The 16,920-nt window shown below is 42.2% G+C and overlaps 2 protein-coding genes across 3 annotated transcripts in view; one reads left to right on the top strand and one right to left on the bottom strand.

The window, feature by feature from the left end:
- Nucleotides 1–7,644: 7,644 nt before the first annotated feature.
- METTL21C (methyltransferase 21C, AARS1 lysine) lies at nt 7,645–10,863 on the top strand. Its single transcript, XM_072353746.1, has 4 exons — nt 7,645–7,792; nt 8,645–8,787; nt 10,090–10,207; nt 10,469–10,863. Exons 1-4 carry the CDS (start codon nt 7,678–7,680, stop codon nt 10,861–10,863), a joined length of 771 nt encoding a protein of 256 aa, XP_072209847.1. The 5' UTR covers nt 7,645–7,677.
- TPP2 (tripeptidyl peptidase 2) overlaps nt 9,962–16,920 on the bottom strand; it is a 50,290-nt gene continuing 43,331 nt past the window's right edge. For both annotated transcript variants that reach the window (XM_072353727.1, XM_072353717.1), the window contains 2 exons: nt 12,733–12,852; nt 9,962–12,197 (listed from right to left, as the gene is read on the bottom strand). In XM_072353727.1, the coding sequence (XP_072209828.1) occupies nt 12,108–12,197; nt 12,733–12,852 (210 nt within the window). In that variant the 3' untranslated portion in view covers nt 9,962–12,107. The remainder of the gene's footprint in view (nt 12,198–12,732; nt 12,853–16,920) is intronic.

The raw sequence follows: 16,920 nt of genomic DNA on the forward strand, positions 1-16,920 counted from the left end.
TATTTTACCTTATAGTCACAGTATGACTTTATCACTTCAGTATTAATAGCATCATTAGGTTGGAGGACTAACTCAGGCATAGAGCTGCTCTGAGAGACAGTTGATTTTTTCTTTCAGTGTGCAGTATTTATGATCTCCCATTGCCCTTTGAATTTGTAGTTGAGCTTATCCAGGGCTGGGTTTGTTATAAAAGCACTGCACTCAGGTGGCTGCCAAGTCAATAGAGCTGCTTCCATCTGATGCTTTTTAATAAGGCCAGGTTACTCCTTCTAGTATGTAGAGAACATAACTTCTAAACTTAACTCTTGTTGCAAGACTAATTGCTTAATTACAGTGGTGCTTGAGCTACTCATTAGTTGCTGTACTGAAACTACTTCAAATCCATTTTTGCCTTCCTTCCAGGGAAACACCACATTTATCACAAGGAGCAGTTAAGCAAAGAGTATCTTTGGTGGGGTTCCACTAAAGAGCAATTCCATCAAGTCTTACCACAGCAAAACTCCCTGACTTCAGTAGCTTCTCCTGAATAAGGACTTGCTTAATTCAATCCCAGACAAATACTATTACAACAGAATATAACCATGTATCCCATGACAAAAAAAGACTGTTAAAATGCCCTGCCAGCTTCATCTCCATGTGGTGTTGGCTGCAATTGACCAAAGCCTATAGTGCTGTGAATGGTGTGTTCACTCTTAACGTAACCAGCCCTGTTTGGTCCTTCATCTGTGTATATAGTAACCAGCCCCAAACAGATCAAATAAATCAGCCCTGCTGTAAAACTTCCAGTTCGGTAAATTAAGACCATTGCAATCTTTGTTCTATAAAAAGCTCTGTGGAATTAGTTCATGATCTTTTGCCGTAAGGAAAAAATAGCAGATGGCATTGAGTCTTTTTCTGAGACACCAGCTGAGAAATGGCAGAGAGGACCAAGAAAGTAAGGCAGCACCCTGCCTGCAGCAGGGCTGAGAGCTCCTTGGTGAAAGGGTAGAATTCTTCACTTAAAAACTGTGACAGTTCTGCTCCAGTGACTTCATCCCTAAGGAGTGGTGTATCTTCAGACAAAGAGATGAACAAGCAATGAGGAGAAGGTGGCCCTGGGGGAGAAAGCTGTTCTGTGAGGGACAGGGCCACCTCAATACAGAGGGAGCATGGTGGAGGACTGAGATCAATGAGGAAGTGAAAACCGAAACAGCCCCCCAAGGGCACACAGCTTCGAGTTTTGTGATGTTGCCTAGGCAAGAACTGGAGACATCGCCATAAGTCATTGCTGAGAGAAGCACGAGTATGCGGCTTTACATAGTAAATAGGACATCATCAACTGCAACAAGCCCCACAGGCATCTTTATTTTCTCTGCTGTCAGTACTGCCAATACAAAGGTGAATTATCTGGTTCACCAGAAACCTCACACAGCCAACTGCAGTCTTCACATCCAGCTGTACCAGATATTGGTCCTCCCTCCCCACATACTCATCACCACCTTCCCTCTCCAGCTATCTCCTTGATATAAGTGTGTTCTACCTAATAAAACTGCTATGGTGCATTCACAGAATCACAGAATTGTAGGGGTTAGAAGGGACCTCCAGAGATCATTGAGTCCAACCCCCCTGCCAAAGCAGGCTCCCTACAACACGTTGCACAGGTAGGCGTCCGGGCGGGTCTTGAATATCTCCAGAGAAGGAGACTCCACAACACCCCTGGGCAGCCTGTTCCAGTGCTCTGTCACCCTCACTGTAAAGAAGTTCTTGCGCACATTCGTGTGGAACATCCTATGCTCCAGTTTCTGGCTGTTTGCCCTTGTCCTGTCTCCACACACTTCTGAAAAGAGTCTGGCCTCACCACTTTGGCCCCGACACCATAGATGTTTATAGACCTGGATCAGGTCTGATCAATGAATGGAAAGGTCCATTCAATGGGCCTTTGCCACAAGAGGGGAGACTTACTGAAGCTGGTGTCAAAATACCAAGAGCCTTTGAAGAAGCCGTACCCTTATCACTAAGGAAGGCACCTCCCTCAGTTAGGTGACCAACAGAAGGCCTGTGTAAAGGATAAGGGATTTTTTCATTTTAAAAACATAATTAAAACACCAGGGTTACTTTAAGGATTCCCTCCTTGCTGCTTTGCACCCTTGGCTGTCGCTGATTGGGAAGGCCACTGGTGCAGCTGGGTGCTGAGGGCTCATCCCACTGCTTTAGGAATGGGGAGCGCAGCACACTGAAGGTGTTAACCTGGAGTCATCTTCACCTGGCAGCTGGATGCTTGTCAGCAGCTAAGGAGTCCCTGCAGTCTGGAGAATGAAGACGCTTCCTACTTCCAGAAGAACTCAGCAGGTGCCTCCAGCAACAAAGATGAGAAGCTGTTTTAGGGCTGGCATCTGCCATTCTTCTTCAGTAGTTCAGCTATTGACCAGCATAGCTTGGAGAAGAGAAGGCACTGGGGGTACCTCATTGCAGCCTTCCAGTACTTGAAGGGAGCTTATAAACTGGAAGAGGAACAGCTGTTTATGAGGGTGGATAGTGATAGGACAAGGGGGAATGGTTTTAAACTGAGACATGGGAGGTCTAGGTTAGATATTAGGAGGAAGTTTTTCACACAGAGGGTGGTGACGCACTGGAACAGGTTGCCCAAGGAGGCTGTGGATGCCCCATCCCTGGAGGCATCCAAAGCCAGGCTGGATGTGGCTCTGGGCAGCCTGGTCTGGTGGTTGGCAACCCTGCACATAGAAGGGGGGGTTGAAACTAGATGAGCATTGTGGTCCTTTTCAACCCAGGCAATTCTATGATTCTATGATTCCATGAAGGACCTCCAGCAAACCATCAAAGGGAGAATGACCCTGGATTCTTACAGTGGCATTGCAATGATGGTGTTTTATTTTGTTTTGTTTTGTTTCCAATATATATATATATATTTCTCTCTCTCTTTTTTTTCCCTCCTTATAAGAACCTCATTTTTTATTGATTACTGATATACTTTAGAAAGCAGTATAGCATTTGCAAGTGCCACTAATATCTTTCCTAAGTGACACCAAGCCTGTCTGTATGCATGATGTTGTGCCTGTCAGCACAGCGCCACATTTATCATTTCCGCACCTCTCACAATGTATCAGAGATCCCTTTGCAATTCTTCAGCTTACTTTTAATTTCACTGTCCTGAATAATTGCATTACATCATCACCATGCCATCTCCTTCACACATCTTCTCTCAGCAGCCCCACTCCCCATGATGTACTGCACACCTGCCGACTTACTGCTTCCTCATTGTTAACAGATCATCACACCAAAAGATAACTACCTTCTCATCCCATCAAAGCTCCATTTCTTTAAGGATCTTTAGCGAGTACCTTTGCAAAAGCTTGTGAAAAATCACAAGTGTGATATTAAATACAGGGTGCTAAACTACAAGTTTGGTGACTCTTTCAGAAGACATTATTAGGAAGAAATTCTTTACTGTGAGGGTGGTGAGACAGTGGAACGTGTTGCCCAGAGAGGCTGTGGATTTCCCCTCCCTGAAAACATTCAAGGCCAGGCTGGACAGAGCTTTAAGCTTTGGGTCTAGAAGGAGGTGCCCTTGCCTATAGCAGGGGGTTGGGACTGGATGATCTTAAAGGTCCCTTCCAATCCCAACCATTCTATGATTATATGGCATTTTAAAGCCTTTTTCCTTTAAAATTAAAGCCTTATCAGCTCCCACCAGCACTGCTGCTCCTCAGTGCCAAGCCCTGCTCCAGGTGGCAGCTGGTAACATCTCTGCAATGTCCTGGCACTTTGTGACCAGTCTCCTTGATAAACAGAAGGAAACCCTGCCTGCATTGCTGGCAGCCTGAGAGCACAGCAAAGAGAAGAGACCCGCACAACCAGCAGGGCTTCACATAAACGGAATGAAAACAAGCAAACAAACCTCAAGCCACACTTCTCCCCCCTCTACTCTGTCCATTTAAGATCCACCTGGAGTACTGCACTGAGGTATGGGTCTCCCAGCACAGGAGGGATGCAGAGCTCTTGGACTGAGTCCAGAGAAGGGCCATGAAGATGACCAGAAGACTGCAGCTCCTGTCCTATGGAGACAGGATGAGGGCTAGGCTTGTTCAGCCTGAAGAAGGCTCCAGGGAGACCCCATTGTGGCATTCCAGTACTTAAAGAGAGCTCATATGCAGCAGGAGGACCAAATTTTTCCGTGGCTTGATAGCAACAGGACAAGGATGAATGGTATTAAATTCAAAGAGGGGATATTTAAGCTAGGTGTTAGGAAGAAACATCTTGCTGTGAGGACAGTGAGGAGCTGGCACAGCTGCCCAGAGAAGCTGTGGTGCCCCATCCCTGAAGGCACTCAAGGCCAGGTTGGATGGGCCCTGGGCAGCCTGATGGAGGGGGGGCAGCCCTGCCCATGGCATGGGGTTGGGGCTGGGTGGCCTAAGGCCCCTTCCAACCCAAACCATTCTGTGATTCTGTATCACAGAAAGCAGTCCCCTCACAAGGCCCGAAGTGGTGATGGGTTGCCCTCTGCCCACTCAAGCCTGCAGAAATTTTAGTGCCATGGTGCTGCACACCCAGATGAGTCTCATTTGCAGCGTTAAACAAAAAGTGCTTGGAGAAAGAGTGCACCACAAGAAGCATGTGTGGAAACTACGTATGAAGTATGTTTGAACAGCACTTGCATTTCAAGCATCTAATGTTGCTACCTGCTTAACTTACAAGCAAGAAATGAAGCCACACCTAAATTATTTCCAACTATGCTGTACCACTGATCCTGAAGCTGCTTTTCAGCCGCCTTCACGAGGCAGAACAAGGAGTGAGCCCTTTCCTTTGGTTTGATTTTAAAAGCACGGTGCCTGTGCTCAGCACTAATCCCAATGCTAAAGCTGAAGGCAGAGCACTGGCAGCAGTACGGACCTGAGCTACATCCATCTGTGGAGAGCCAGGAATGTGCCTGTTTGAAAGATCGTGTCTTAAAAACAACAGCAACAACAACAAGAGAAAAATAAAACAGCATAAAATGGACCGCAGTCGCTCCAACAGTGACATACCTGCCTTCCTTCTGCTGTCAGCTCCTGGCCTTGCTCAGGGCTCCCCATTTCCACAACGGAGGGGGGCTGTGTAGTGCTCAAGGACCAGGCGCGGTATTTAAGACATAGTGTAGTTAAGTTAATCCTTCCTACCCATAAATAAATAACTAAATAAATAGATAGATTCTTTTAAATACTAGATTTCAGAGGAGACCAGGGTGCCTTGGAGCAAGCATCCAGGCGTCTCTTGCACTAGGTGCGACTGCTGGAGCCATCCCGTGGCCGAGGTGGGAAATGCACAGCCCCAAAGGGCTCATCTCGGGTTCCTACTTAGGAGAACCAGACCCGAATTCACGGGCTGTTCCCCCCAAAGGTGCACTTCCTTACACGCTGAGCCGAGTCTGCATTGCTGCCCTCCTCTCTTGCTCCAGCCTGCCGCTGCCTTCCGGCTCTTCGGCTTTCACAGCTCCTTTTATACATTTTTACTCCCATTTCTTTTTTTCTCCTTAAAAATCCTTTCTGAGGAGAACGGAGGGCAGGAAGGCAGCCACGGAAAACTCACACGACTGCTCGATTCTTAACGTGTGTAAGGAACGCACATCTGGCGTATCTCTGACATCTCTAAGTCCCGTTAGTGCTGTAGAGCAACAAGACCTCCCTGCGGGAGCGCAGTTCCCATGGCTGCTAGCAGGCACTGCCCGTGCAGATCGCTGCTGCTCCCGATTCTCGGCTACAGGACCGGCTGCAAGGAGCCTGCCAAGCCTCGGAGCCGCCTCCGACCCCTCGCTTTCCTCCGTACTTGGGTTGTGTCTCCCGCACTCAGCCGCTCCCTTGGGTCAGGACCGGAGATCCTAACGGGGCACAGCCAGCCCGGAAAATGAGAGGCTGGAAGAACCCGAAAGTTGTGCAGCACTCGGGACTGTGAGGTTCAGGAGCGTTTTCGTTTCATGCCGCAAGTGGAAAAGATCTGAGCATGGCATGGGGCAACGAGACCTTCGCACGCTGCCTGGTCATGTTGCTGTAAATAACCCAGCAACCCCGGCGGGCAGCGCGGCTGCTTCCAGGTGAGCGGCAGTATAAAAACCTCTGGAGAGGGCGTCGGTCTGCGGGAGCTTCTCAGCGCCCTGCACCACAACAGGTAACGGCACCGCTCCTCTGCCCTAACCCTGACCCTGCTGCTTCCTGCTGACTAACAAAGGAACTCAGCTCTGCGCTCCTCGCCTGCTCTCCCCACGCAAACCTAACCCCGGTTTGACCATTGGTTTTCTGCATTTGGATGCATGTACCTCGTGGGCTCAAATAGCTGAAGGGTGTACAGCAACGCTCTTAGCATTTACATATATATATACACGCACATTATGCAGCTTATGAGAACTTTGCATGAGTGCTCGCCCAGTCCTCATTCACACCGAGCAGATGGAAAAGCTTTTTGCCTGCTAATTCCAACTACAACAGGCAACGCGGTGTGACCTTGTGCCAGGAAAAGGGAGCAGCCTTTCAGCAGAGCTGTGCTCACAGCTGGGGACCGAGTGACACAGTACTGCTGCTCAGTAACCTACTTCTTTTATTTCAGGCCACGCGGTCAGATCCAAAAGCCCTTCCCAAGCAATGAAACTCAGAGGTTGAGGCAGGAAGTTTATTAGAGGGGATAAAGCATTACCGTAAGGTTTATCGCCATCTTGCAATGGGCTCTTAAGCATTTTATTACCTTGTTCACTTCACGCGGCAGTCAAATAGATGCAGTTGTGTGACTTATTCCATCTCCTTCAAGTTATGAAGAACTCAAATGTGGTGTTGCAACTTACTTTGTTGGTAACAAAGTCAAAGACCATCAGTGTAGCCCACAGGAGTTTAAACTCTTTGGAAACCACAGAATTTAGGTGACGATTTCATTCAGAACCACTTTCCCAATAACTCTGCTGTTCACCACCACAAAGAGCCAGCAGTTTCTATGGGAACGGATTTTGCTTGCCGTATTATCTTCCCCAGATTAAACGTTTATAAGAGATGTATCATTTTCGGTGAAATATGGATCAGAAAACCACCAAAACTGTAAGAAATGCCCATTCTAGTTGGACAGCAGCAGCTGGATCATCCTGCACACGATGATGCAGATACCGCCGCCCAAGTGCAACAAGAGTACTCAGTAGCAAGCTGCGCCCGCAGCCCTAAGGCAGAGTTGGTCATTCACAATAATAAATGAAAGCTGTTTGTACATTAATGTACTCAAATCCAGATGTATCATGACGTATCTATCACTATGATAGGCACCTGCTGTGACTGTGAACAAATGTAACGCTACAGGAGGTGGCGCACAAATCTTGTGCCTAAAGAGAGCGGTAAGGAATAGATCAGGTATCAGTAGAGCTGCAATGGTGTCAGTACTGTGGGTGCAAATAAACCATCTCCACCTGTCAGCAGTCATTCTGCCCTTAAAAACTGCCTGCTCTGCCAAGCTTCTCCTCTGAGGACTGGATGAGATACCAAGCGGAACCTCTGGCAATGTGAGGCCACCCAACCCAATCACATGAACCTGGGCAGAGCCAGAGCAGGATGGGGAGATCCCACAGCCAGCTTTCCAATCATCTTACGCTAAGAAATTGCCCTCAACTTTCTATACGTGTATTTCTATTTCAGCTCCACAATCTCCGCACGGCAGCTGCTATTTCCCAACAGGATGCAAAGGGCAACAGACTGCCAAACAGTGGAAGGAGAAGCTTGTGAAGAGCCCTGTGACTCTGAGAACTGCACTTGCAGCTCCAACTGCTCATCAACAGCAGAATCCAACTCCGGTATAATCCTCTGTAATACTGTAATTGCTGTGGCGTGCTGGCATTGTGTCACTTCATTTTTCTGTCTTCAGATAGTAAATGTCAATCTGTCACTCTTCTTCAGCTCTACTTTTCCCAGGCTTTTTTCCTCTGTTGTCATTTATTTTTGCACCAAACCTAGGAAGAGTATCCTAATTCCACAATTGACACGCATATAAATGGGCTGAAACTTCAGCATAGGAAGTTCCGCACGAATGTGCGCAAGAACTTCTTTACGGTGAGGGTGACGGAGCACTGGAACAGGCTGCCCAGGGAGGTGGTGGAGTCTCCTTCTCTGGAGATATTCAAGACCCGCCTGGACGCCTACCTGTGCGACGTGGTGTAGGGAGCCTGCTTTGGCAGGGGGGTTGGACTCGATGATCTCTAGAGGTCCCTTCCAACCCCTATAATTCTGTGATTCTGGGATATTGTAAAAAGCCTCTGGATTTTATTTAGGCATCAGAGAATTATTTCTTAAGCACCATCAGAAAGCAGTTTATAACACGTACTGGTTGGGCTGGCGCTGCTAAAGCTGTGGGCATTACAAATTTTAACACAAGCTAAACCGCTTTGCTTGAACACCTACCAAGAACTGCAGGAAGGCATCAATCAAAATCTATGCAAAGCTCATCCACAGTTCCAGCCTCCTGCCATGGGCTGCCCCCACCAGCTCAAGGCTGCCCATGGCTGGAGAGCAGATGGTCTGGAGCCCAACCACCCAACAGCTTTTCTAATGCATGCGCTCACGTACAATACTCACAAAGTACTTTAACAAGCTGTACGTTAACACATGTATATAAGATACCCATTTTGCCTTCTCTCTCTCTCACACAGATTCACCAGTAATTCTTAAAATATTGCAGAACTGGGCTCCTACAGTTTCCCACTACTTCGACAAAGAGCATTACACTTACGCAGGCCAGCACATTGTCATCCAGGAATCCATAGAACACTATGGAGCGGTGGTATGGCCTGGGGTAAGTACTCAATGTACGGCATCCAGGGAACTGATATCATCATAATATCATAGTATTGTGCGAGTTGGAAGGGACCTTAGAGATCATCGAGTCCAACTCCCGGGATTCGAGACCTTCTGTGTAGCAGAGCAGCATTTCTGCCACTTGCGCCACAGGGGGGATTCGAACCCCGGGCCTCTGGTGTTGCAAGCAGCAATTCTACCACTGCGCCACCGGAGGCACACAATGTGACAGATAAATCAGTCATGACAGTGGTAGACAAACCTTGAGCTGACGTTGTTTTTAGTTAACATCTGTTTCTTGTGAGGAACCAAGCTGTGAAGCACCAGAGCAGAAAGCCCTGCCTTACACTGACTTGGTAGTTTGCACCAAAAGAAATGGGGGATGTAAATGAATAGACGGTAAATTATTTCTATGTACAGAACTAAGGAAATAAAAAAAAACAACAACATGCACACACCTACCTCTTCCTATTTGTCATCTGGATGAAGATATCAGGGAAAAAGAATGTTAAAATTGCTTGGAAATACTGAAAATGTTTGTTTCAAAGAACATCCTGGAACTATCCCAGCGCAAACATACATACTTGCAAACAGGTCTTCTCCAATCTTCATTCCTTCTGCTGCAAAAAAGAACTTTAACGGAGACTCAGAAATGTGGCTCTGCAGGAAGAGAGGGTTTACTTATTGGAAAAGCTCACCAACAACGTCCGACCAAAAAGAAGAGAAAAATGAAGCGTATGGATGAATGAAACGGTACCTTAACCTGGAATGTCAGAACATCAGTTCTCAAATTAACCAGGTGTCAGATCGTGGATGGGTAAAACTTTCCCAGCAAAGCGACAGCTTGTGCAAATTGTGCTGGTGATTCATGAGCTGTCAGCCTTCCCAGAGCAGGTGGGCAGTGTTGCGTTATAAGAAAGCACAGGAGTCAAAACCCCAACACCACTGTGAAGAAGACGAGTAAAAGAACAGTTAATTTATTTGGCATCTGTGTATGTTTACTTATCAATAGCACAGTTCCCATCTGGGTGCTACCTATCTTGAGCTGTGAGAGGAATCACAAAAGCTATATGTGTCTGCTGCAAATCCATTATCTCACAAAACCTAAAATGAACAATAAGTTACTTTAATTGGAATCGCTTGACATAAAGAACAGGACACAATGTTTCTTTCCATATTATGTTTATGTTACAGCCATCAGTGTTTTCCACTGTATAAAAAAATACAGTATAAAAACATCAAATTAATTTTTGTGCAACTTAATTGATACCATTTTATGAATACGTGGTAACTATTTCAGGCACTGGCTTTGTCTCAGTATCTGGAATCAAATCAAGAACGATTCAACCTCAAAGACAAGAAAGTGTTGGAAATTGGTGCTGGAACAGGCTTGGTTTCCATCGTGGCTTCCATCTTAGGTCAGTAAACTATTTCCTTTCAGATTTCCTATGAAAAACGATCTAGATGTGTGACTGCTACTTGAAAGCAATGAAGCAACAGCTGAAATTAATGCATTCACCACTGCTCTTTAAAAAACATGAAAGCAAAGTTGAATACTGTTTTGTTAATGAAGATTCTAGATATTGCGGAGGGGGAAGCAGGGGAAGTAATATCACAAGTCTATATCTTTAGGTTCAACTATATACGTTTGGATTAAAACAAATCTATGTATTCTTTAGGAGCTTATGTTACAGCTACCGATTTGCCTGAAGTTCTTGAAAATCTCTCATTCAATATTTCAAGAAATACACACAACATGAATACGCACAAACCTGAGGTGAGAAAACTGGTGTGGGGGGAAAGACTCAACGAAGACTTCCCTTTATCAACTCACCATTATGATTTTATACTGGCAAGTGATGTTGTATACCATCATAGTGCTCTGGATGCCCTGCTAGCAACAATGGTGTACTTCTGCCAGCCAGGGACTGTTTTACTGTGGGCGAATAAATTCAGATTCAGTACAGACTATGAATTTTTAGAACAACTTTGCAATGTATTTGATACAACCATCCTGGCAGAATTTCCAGAATCAAACGTCAAGTTGCTTAAAGCCACGGTAAGAGAGAACTGAAGGAAAAAAAACCAAACAACTACTAATTTTGATTTAATGCCTGCATCTCGCAGTTTGGAATGCAATGTGGAATTACGGTACACCTCCTTTGCGTTTATGTCAGTGAAGCTGTAGCTGTATCTGAATCCCGCGTTTTGTGTTACAAGAAATCTGGCAAGACGGTACCTGCAGTTCATTTGTCTTGGGTTCACGCTTGCAACCTATTCAAACAGACCAATTTCACTCTGCTGGAGGAGCACTGGCAGTAAGTCAGATAGCAAGGAGGCATTAACAGAAAGCACTGATCTTCGAGGCTGCACTCAACTTCTGCTGTTTGGAAGGTGTTCTCTTTCAGCAAGTTTCATTTACGTATTCCCAGATAAACCAATATTTTTAGCTTTATTTGTTTTTATTACCTTAATCTCTTAAAGTATCAGAGTGCACGTGGTGTTTTCCAATCGTCAGTTTTGCACGTTTATTCTGCCGTGTTTTACATTTTTAACATTATTAAACATATATGTATAGCTTTACAATACCTGGTCAAGATTTAACTGTCTGGCACTTTATACACGTGTATCAGCCTGTCCTGATACTCAGGTTCACGTGGATTTTTGAGTTTGCTTGAAATCACTCCAAAATGAAGATATACAAGAGCACCTATGCATCAGCAATTCTGAGCTGCATCTATTAACAGTTTCAGAGGTTGAATTTTTCTTATTAAAAAAAAAAACAAACAAATAAACAAACAACAAAACCACAAATGTAAACTCCTGCAAACAATACGGATAATTATGTCCCATTACTTTTGTCTAATAAATAAGGTTTTAGCTACTCCTAAAGTAGCTTTAAGGCCTTCATACAATTGGAAATGAAATTAAGATCAAACGTGTTAAAAGTCATTTTACTGTAAAAAATACAGAGTTTTACAGGTTTGCAGTTAAAATTAACAGTTAAGAACCTAACGTGCATGCAGTAAGCTATATCAGCCTAATTCCAAATCCTCTGTGTTGGCAGTTCTGGCACATCCATTGCCAGCAATGGGATGCACAATAAGGTAACTCCCTGATGACTGGAGTCAGGTTAACAGGTATTAAGCTGTACCCAGGTGCCTTTACTGATAAATACACACAATGTAGTGATCGACATTCAGTAATGAAAACATGCGTTCCTATAAAAAAAAAGAAATTAAAAAAAAAAAAAAGTCAAACTTATCTTTTCATATCCTGCCCTTACAGAATTACTTTAGGTTTACAATGTTCAGACTTTTAGAATACACAATAATCAGGGGGATACATAACAGGAAGCCAGTTTTCAGAGAAAGTTGCACAGTGAGTCCATCCGAGTAACTTCATTAGCTGAAAGAAGAAAGCAAACATTAAAAAAAGGTAGTGAGACACTCATGGGTCTTATTCTTCAGTTTCAGTCCTTCCACCAAATACTGCACTGACATAAACAACTCACTAAGGATATCTGTAATCAGAAAGATAAGTCTAGAGAACTTTAATTTACTTAGCTTTGAAAATCTAAGTGATCTACAGCCTTTCAATTACACACACAAATATTAGATGTGATCATATTTTGTAGGAGGTACAGTAGTTCCCATTGATTCTCTACCTATATTATACTGGCACTATTTGCGATTACTACCAGTAATGATAACAGTGGTTAAACACCCACATAATGATTGAAATATGCAGAAGAAACATGGCAAATACTCTAGAAAAAAAATGAAAAAGAAACTGCTATTAAAACTGGGACCAAACATCAAAAGCTTAGATAAGGTTAGCACTTTGAGTTCTACAACGTAAAATATAACAAAGATTATACCTGCTACATTTAAACATTTACTCAGAACTAATACAAACCATCATTTTACTAAATACACTTTACCTGAATGCAGTTTTTCAAGTTGTCTTTTGTTGGCTTTTCTTCCGCAAGTTTTGTTGCGAACTTGAGACCTCTCCCATACATTTTGTTCACCAATGCGTGCTTATAGGCAAAAGTCAAAACCTACAAGGTGAAAATAAAACAGTTTAGATATTAAAATACTTGGCTCTCATAAGGCTTAACAAATAACTGAGAAGATTCTCTTCAGGTAGTAGAAGTGATTTGAAGTAAAACATTTACATGAAAGAGATTGCATTTTTATAAACAAGAATGTCCTAGAAACTACTTATGACTTCACGAACATATCTGACTTCAGAACATTTTATGCAATACAGGCATCATTATTCAAATTCTTTAGTCATCTCATTTCTAGATTCTTTGGATTTTCATTTGCTAGAGGCAACCGCATGGTAAAAAGTAGTTTAAACAAAAGAAAATCATCAAGAACCAGGCAGACATATCCGTAATCCACAGAAACAAAGACCCCATTAAGAGTGTTGGTTTGCAGGAAATAAACTTACTGTAGAAACAAATATGAACATATATATTGAATGATATATGTGTGTATATATATGTATACATACAGAGGTATGCACATAGTTATAAACAGGCAATGAAGACAGGTAAGCATGAAGACAAACCTCAGATTTTTGGTCAACTCCTCAACATTGGCACTATATTAAGAATAGATGATAAGAAAACTTCCTCTTGACACTCCAACTCGATAGTGGTCACAAGACCCGACAATGCTGCAACTAGCATTCGTGAATGAATGTGTTTACTTCAGAGATAATGTGAAATAAATCAGGTTCTGAACACTGTAATTGCGTTCAGAGTGTTGCAAGGTGGTTCATACTACTTCACCCATCATTAAGAATTAGTGATGAATCAGGGCACTTTCATCTATTCCCTTTGGAATACTCGCAGTAAGTAGCCTATTTTTTTTATTTATTTATTTTAAAAAAGAGTAACAGCACCACAGTTGGAGAACATGGCATTACTATTATTTTTAGTACAGTTCTAATGCAATCTGGTATTAGAGTTTGCAATTCATTCACTCAGTACAATGATTTTCCTTTTCTCTGATTCCTCAAATGGAAGTCAGTTTTCCAACAATGCATACTTAAAATACACCACTGAGAAGCCAACAAAAAAATACCTCAAGGATGTACAGAATTATTTTGCTTTATAAAGATTTTAAGTATTTTCTAGTAATAAAATACTAAGGAATCCAATATTCCTATTCTGCAAGGAATGAAGAACCTGCCTAATTTTAGCTAACTGAACACACTTACTGAATGTTAATTGACATGCAGTATTCTGCAGTATCTATACCTAAAAGACTGAGCTAGAAAAGGAAATGGCACAATTAACTATCATGGAAGTGAAGGTACAGTTTTCAAGCTCTGAAGAACCAAATACTTCATATGCGAAGCACTTAAGCATTGCCCATTCTTCTTCTGTCTTCCAGTATTATTTGGTTATGTGGAGGTATTCACTTAAGCTGTAATAGCTTTTGAATACAAACTGTACTAGTTAAAGCACACACACATATGCAACAATGAGCATAGAGCACCATTCACATACAAATCTTTCCAAATATCGCTATTGGAAAAGTACTTTGCATGCTGCATTCTCAATCCAAACACTTCTGAACAATTGCTCAGTGGATCCATCAGCAGACTTAATTGATTAAACTAAACTTAAAGAAGTAAAATGAAGAAAAAAAAAAAATCCTTTCTGAAAGTATGATAGAACCACAAAACAAACCAAAAGAAAACAAACCAAAATTAAGTGAGAGATGCATTGGAGCTTTCAGCAAATATAACATATTAAAGGCTAACCAGAAATAATGTCACTGCTCCATTAAGAAAGCTCTTACCTGACCCCTGTAAGTTTTGAATGGTTATTGAACATCAGTGATAAAGGCAGGATGAAAGCCACTTGACAGCATTTCTTTCGTAACAGGGCTTCCTAGAGTTTTTGTGGCAAGAAAACAAAGTATTTTACGAAACACCCTTACTCTGGCCAAGTAAAAGTTTGGGTATTTCTAAATGAGAAAATCTCTGAAGGACCAAAAGGTTGAAACAATGCTCCAAGACCCTTCAATAAAAGCTCATTTCTGTCTAAGTGCTTGAAAAATAAACAAACAAAAACCCACAGTCAGCTGTAAACAAGTAAGAATACTAAAAGCTTGTTAGAACTTCAGAAGTTAAGAACAATGTATGAAATGCTTTAAAATCAGTATAGATTTACAAGTAAGGATTTAAGAAATAATACTTCATTAATTTGATCAATAAACGCACAAGTAAGCCTTACAATTACAATAGTGCAAGCTTTATAGCATCACAGAACTATATAAATAGATATAACAAAGAGTTGCTATCAGAATGTACAACAACAGCAAATAAATCCATAGTATACCAAAGCAGCTGCTAAGTGTAAGAATAGGAATGAATTCTAAATGCTTGGTATTATTTCACGATTTCAATAAATACAGGGCCAGCTTTTATAGAACAAATGATATAGATGAGAAACTGGCCAAAGAACTGTATCAAGGGAAACAAAAAACAACATGCATTTTCAGGATGCTTTGGGGTTGGGAAATAAACCTTAGCTCCTACAATCCCAAGCTAATGGCCTGTAATATAAGTACACGTAAAGCCAGACCCACAGCAATAGTTGGTAATTGCCTGCCTAACTTGCTGACAGCTACAAAAAGATGCATACACTTTGGAAGATAAAGTTCTGAAGTTCTCTCAACACATTTGCATGGCTATAGCACTTTCAAATCTGAAAATGCTTCTTTAAAAAGCCAGCCCACTGAAGATCCACAAATACTAAACAACTACCTAATGAAAATCTTTCTGGGATCTTCATATTTAGCAAAAAGAGAAGAGATTTGTAGAATTAGTTACTTCATTATTTGAACTGTTGATTAAAATGTATCTGCATTTACAAGTAACTAAAATGCTACATTACACAACACCTACAGACAACACACCTCTCTGTAAGAATACTGAAGCTGTCGTGTTTATAATTATCAGGGAGCGAGCTTCTTCAGGCTCAAGTGTTGCTGTGGGAATAAACTAAGGTTTCTCAGCTACTTACGTTGACTCTCTGCTCAATCAAATATTACAAATAAAAGCAATATTCATACAAAAATTGACTTATCTTATTTTCAGAGAGGAACGGGAGTTCATGGAACCAAGTGCAGAGCAACAAGCTTTTGGCAGTGACTGAGTATGATCTGCTGGAACAGACAGCTGCATATGTCTATGGAAAACACTCCAGGCCAAAGATGCTTAAAAGGCAGGATGGAAAGGTCTGGGTATTTTATCTGTTTGCTTATTTTTAAACATGACTTTTTGCTTAAACCTTTGGATTAGCTGCTGAGGAGTTAAATTCTATAGACAAGTCAGGGTCAGTAAGAAATAGGTAAATCCTACTACTCTCCCATAGAAGTTTTGCTTAAATCTGGTCATTTTGGCCTGCAAAGTTTACAGTTACGTTCACGTAAATTTAAAATAAATAAATAAATAAAAAATTATATTTCCATACTAAAAAAAATACTAAAGCACTATCACAAATTTGCCTGCATAATCAAACAAATACTTGCCGAACAGAGCTACCTCAACTGTGGTATATTCAAATTGCTTTTCTATACAGAACACGTATTTTCTTTCACGTATCATTTAAAATAAAACTTCAGAGACAAGAGGTCTAACTAGAACAGCTGGAAGCCGGCACAGTGTACTTACTATCAACAGCAAGCACCAGTCTCCCCTGCACACTTGCTATAACATGATGACAAGCATGATACATCATTGGAAATCAGGCAGGTAAGGGAATTTAAGAACACCCCGTGGTAATGCACATACCTCAATAGCAGAAGAGAGGTATTACACAAATAGTGCTTTATTTACTAGGGGGTAAGCAAAAGCACACAGAAGTGATGTTATTCTCAATGCACCTTTAGAAATAACATAAAAGAAAACACGGTTTTCAGAAATTCACTTTGCTTTAAACACTGTCACGTGGAAGAACTTTGACTCAAGTGAAGCTTTGAGGTAAAAACAAAAAAACAATGCAATGTTTCTATCTAAAACAATTAACATACTCGAACCACTAGAATACCGTACTGAACATTTACATCCATTTGTTCTCACCCTATTGCTCCACCTTTTGAAC

This window comes from Excalfactoria chinensis, chromosome 1 (genome assembly GCF_039878825.1).
Source record: "Excalfactoria chinensis isolate bCotChi1 chromosome 1, bCotChi1.hap2, whole genome shotgun sequence".
Classification (NCBI taxonomy): Eukaryota; Metazoa; Chordata; class Aves; order Galliformes; family Phasianidae; genus Excalfactoria; species Excalfactoria chinensis.

Excerpts from the sequence above, each read along its gene's own strand:
- METTL21C (XM_072353746.1), top strand. The coding sequence starts at position 7,678 with ATGCAAAGGGCAACAGACTGCCAAACAGTGGAAGGAGAAGCTTGTGAA. Across the intron at positions 8,788-10,089 it reads GAGCGGTGGTATGGCCTGGG|GCACTGGCTTTGTCTCAGTA; the intron begins GTAAGTACTCAA and ends TAACTATTTCAG. Across the intron at positions 10,208-10,468 it reads CATCGTGGCTTCCATCTTAG|GAGCTTATGTTACAGCTACC; the intron begins GTCAGTAAACTA and ends TGTATTCTTTAG.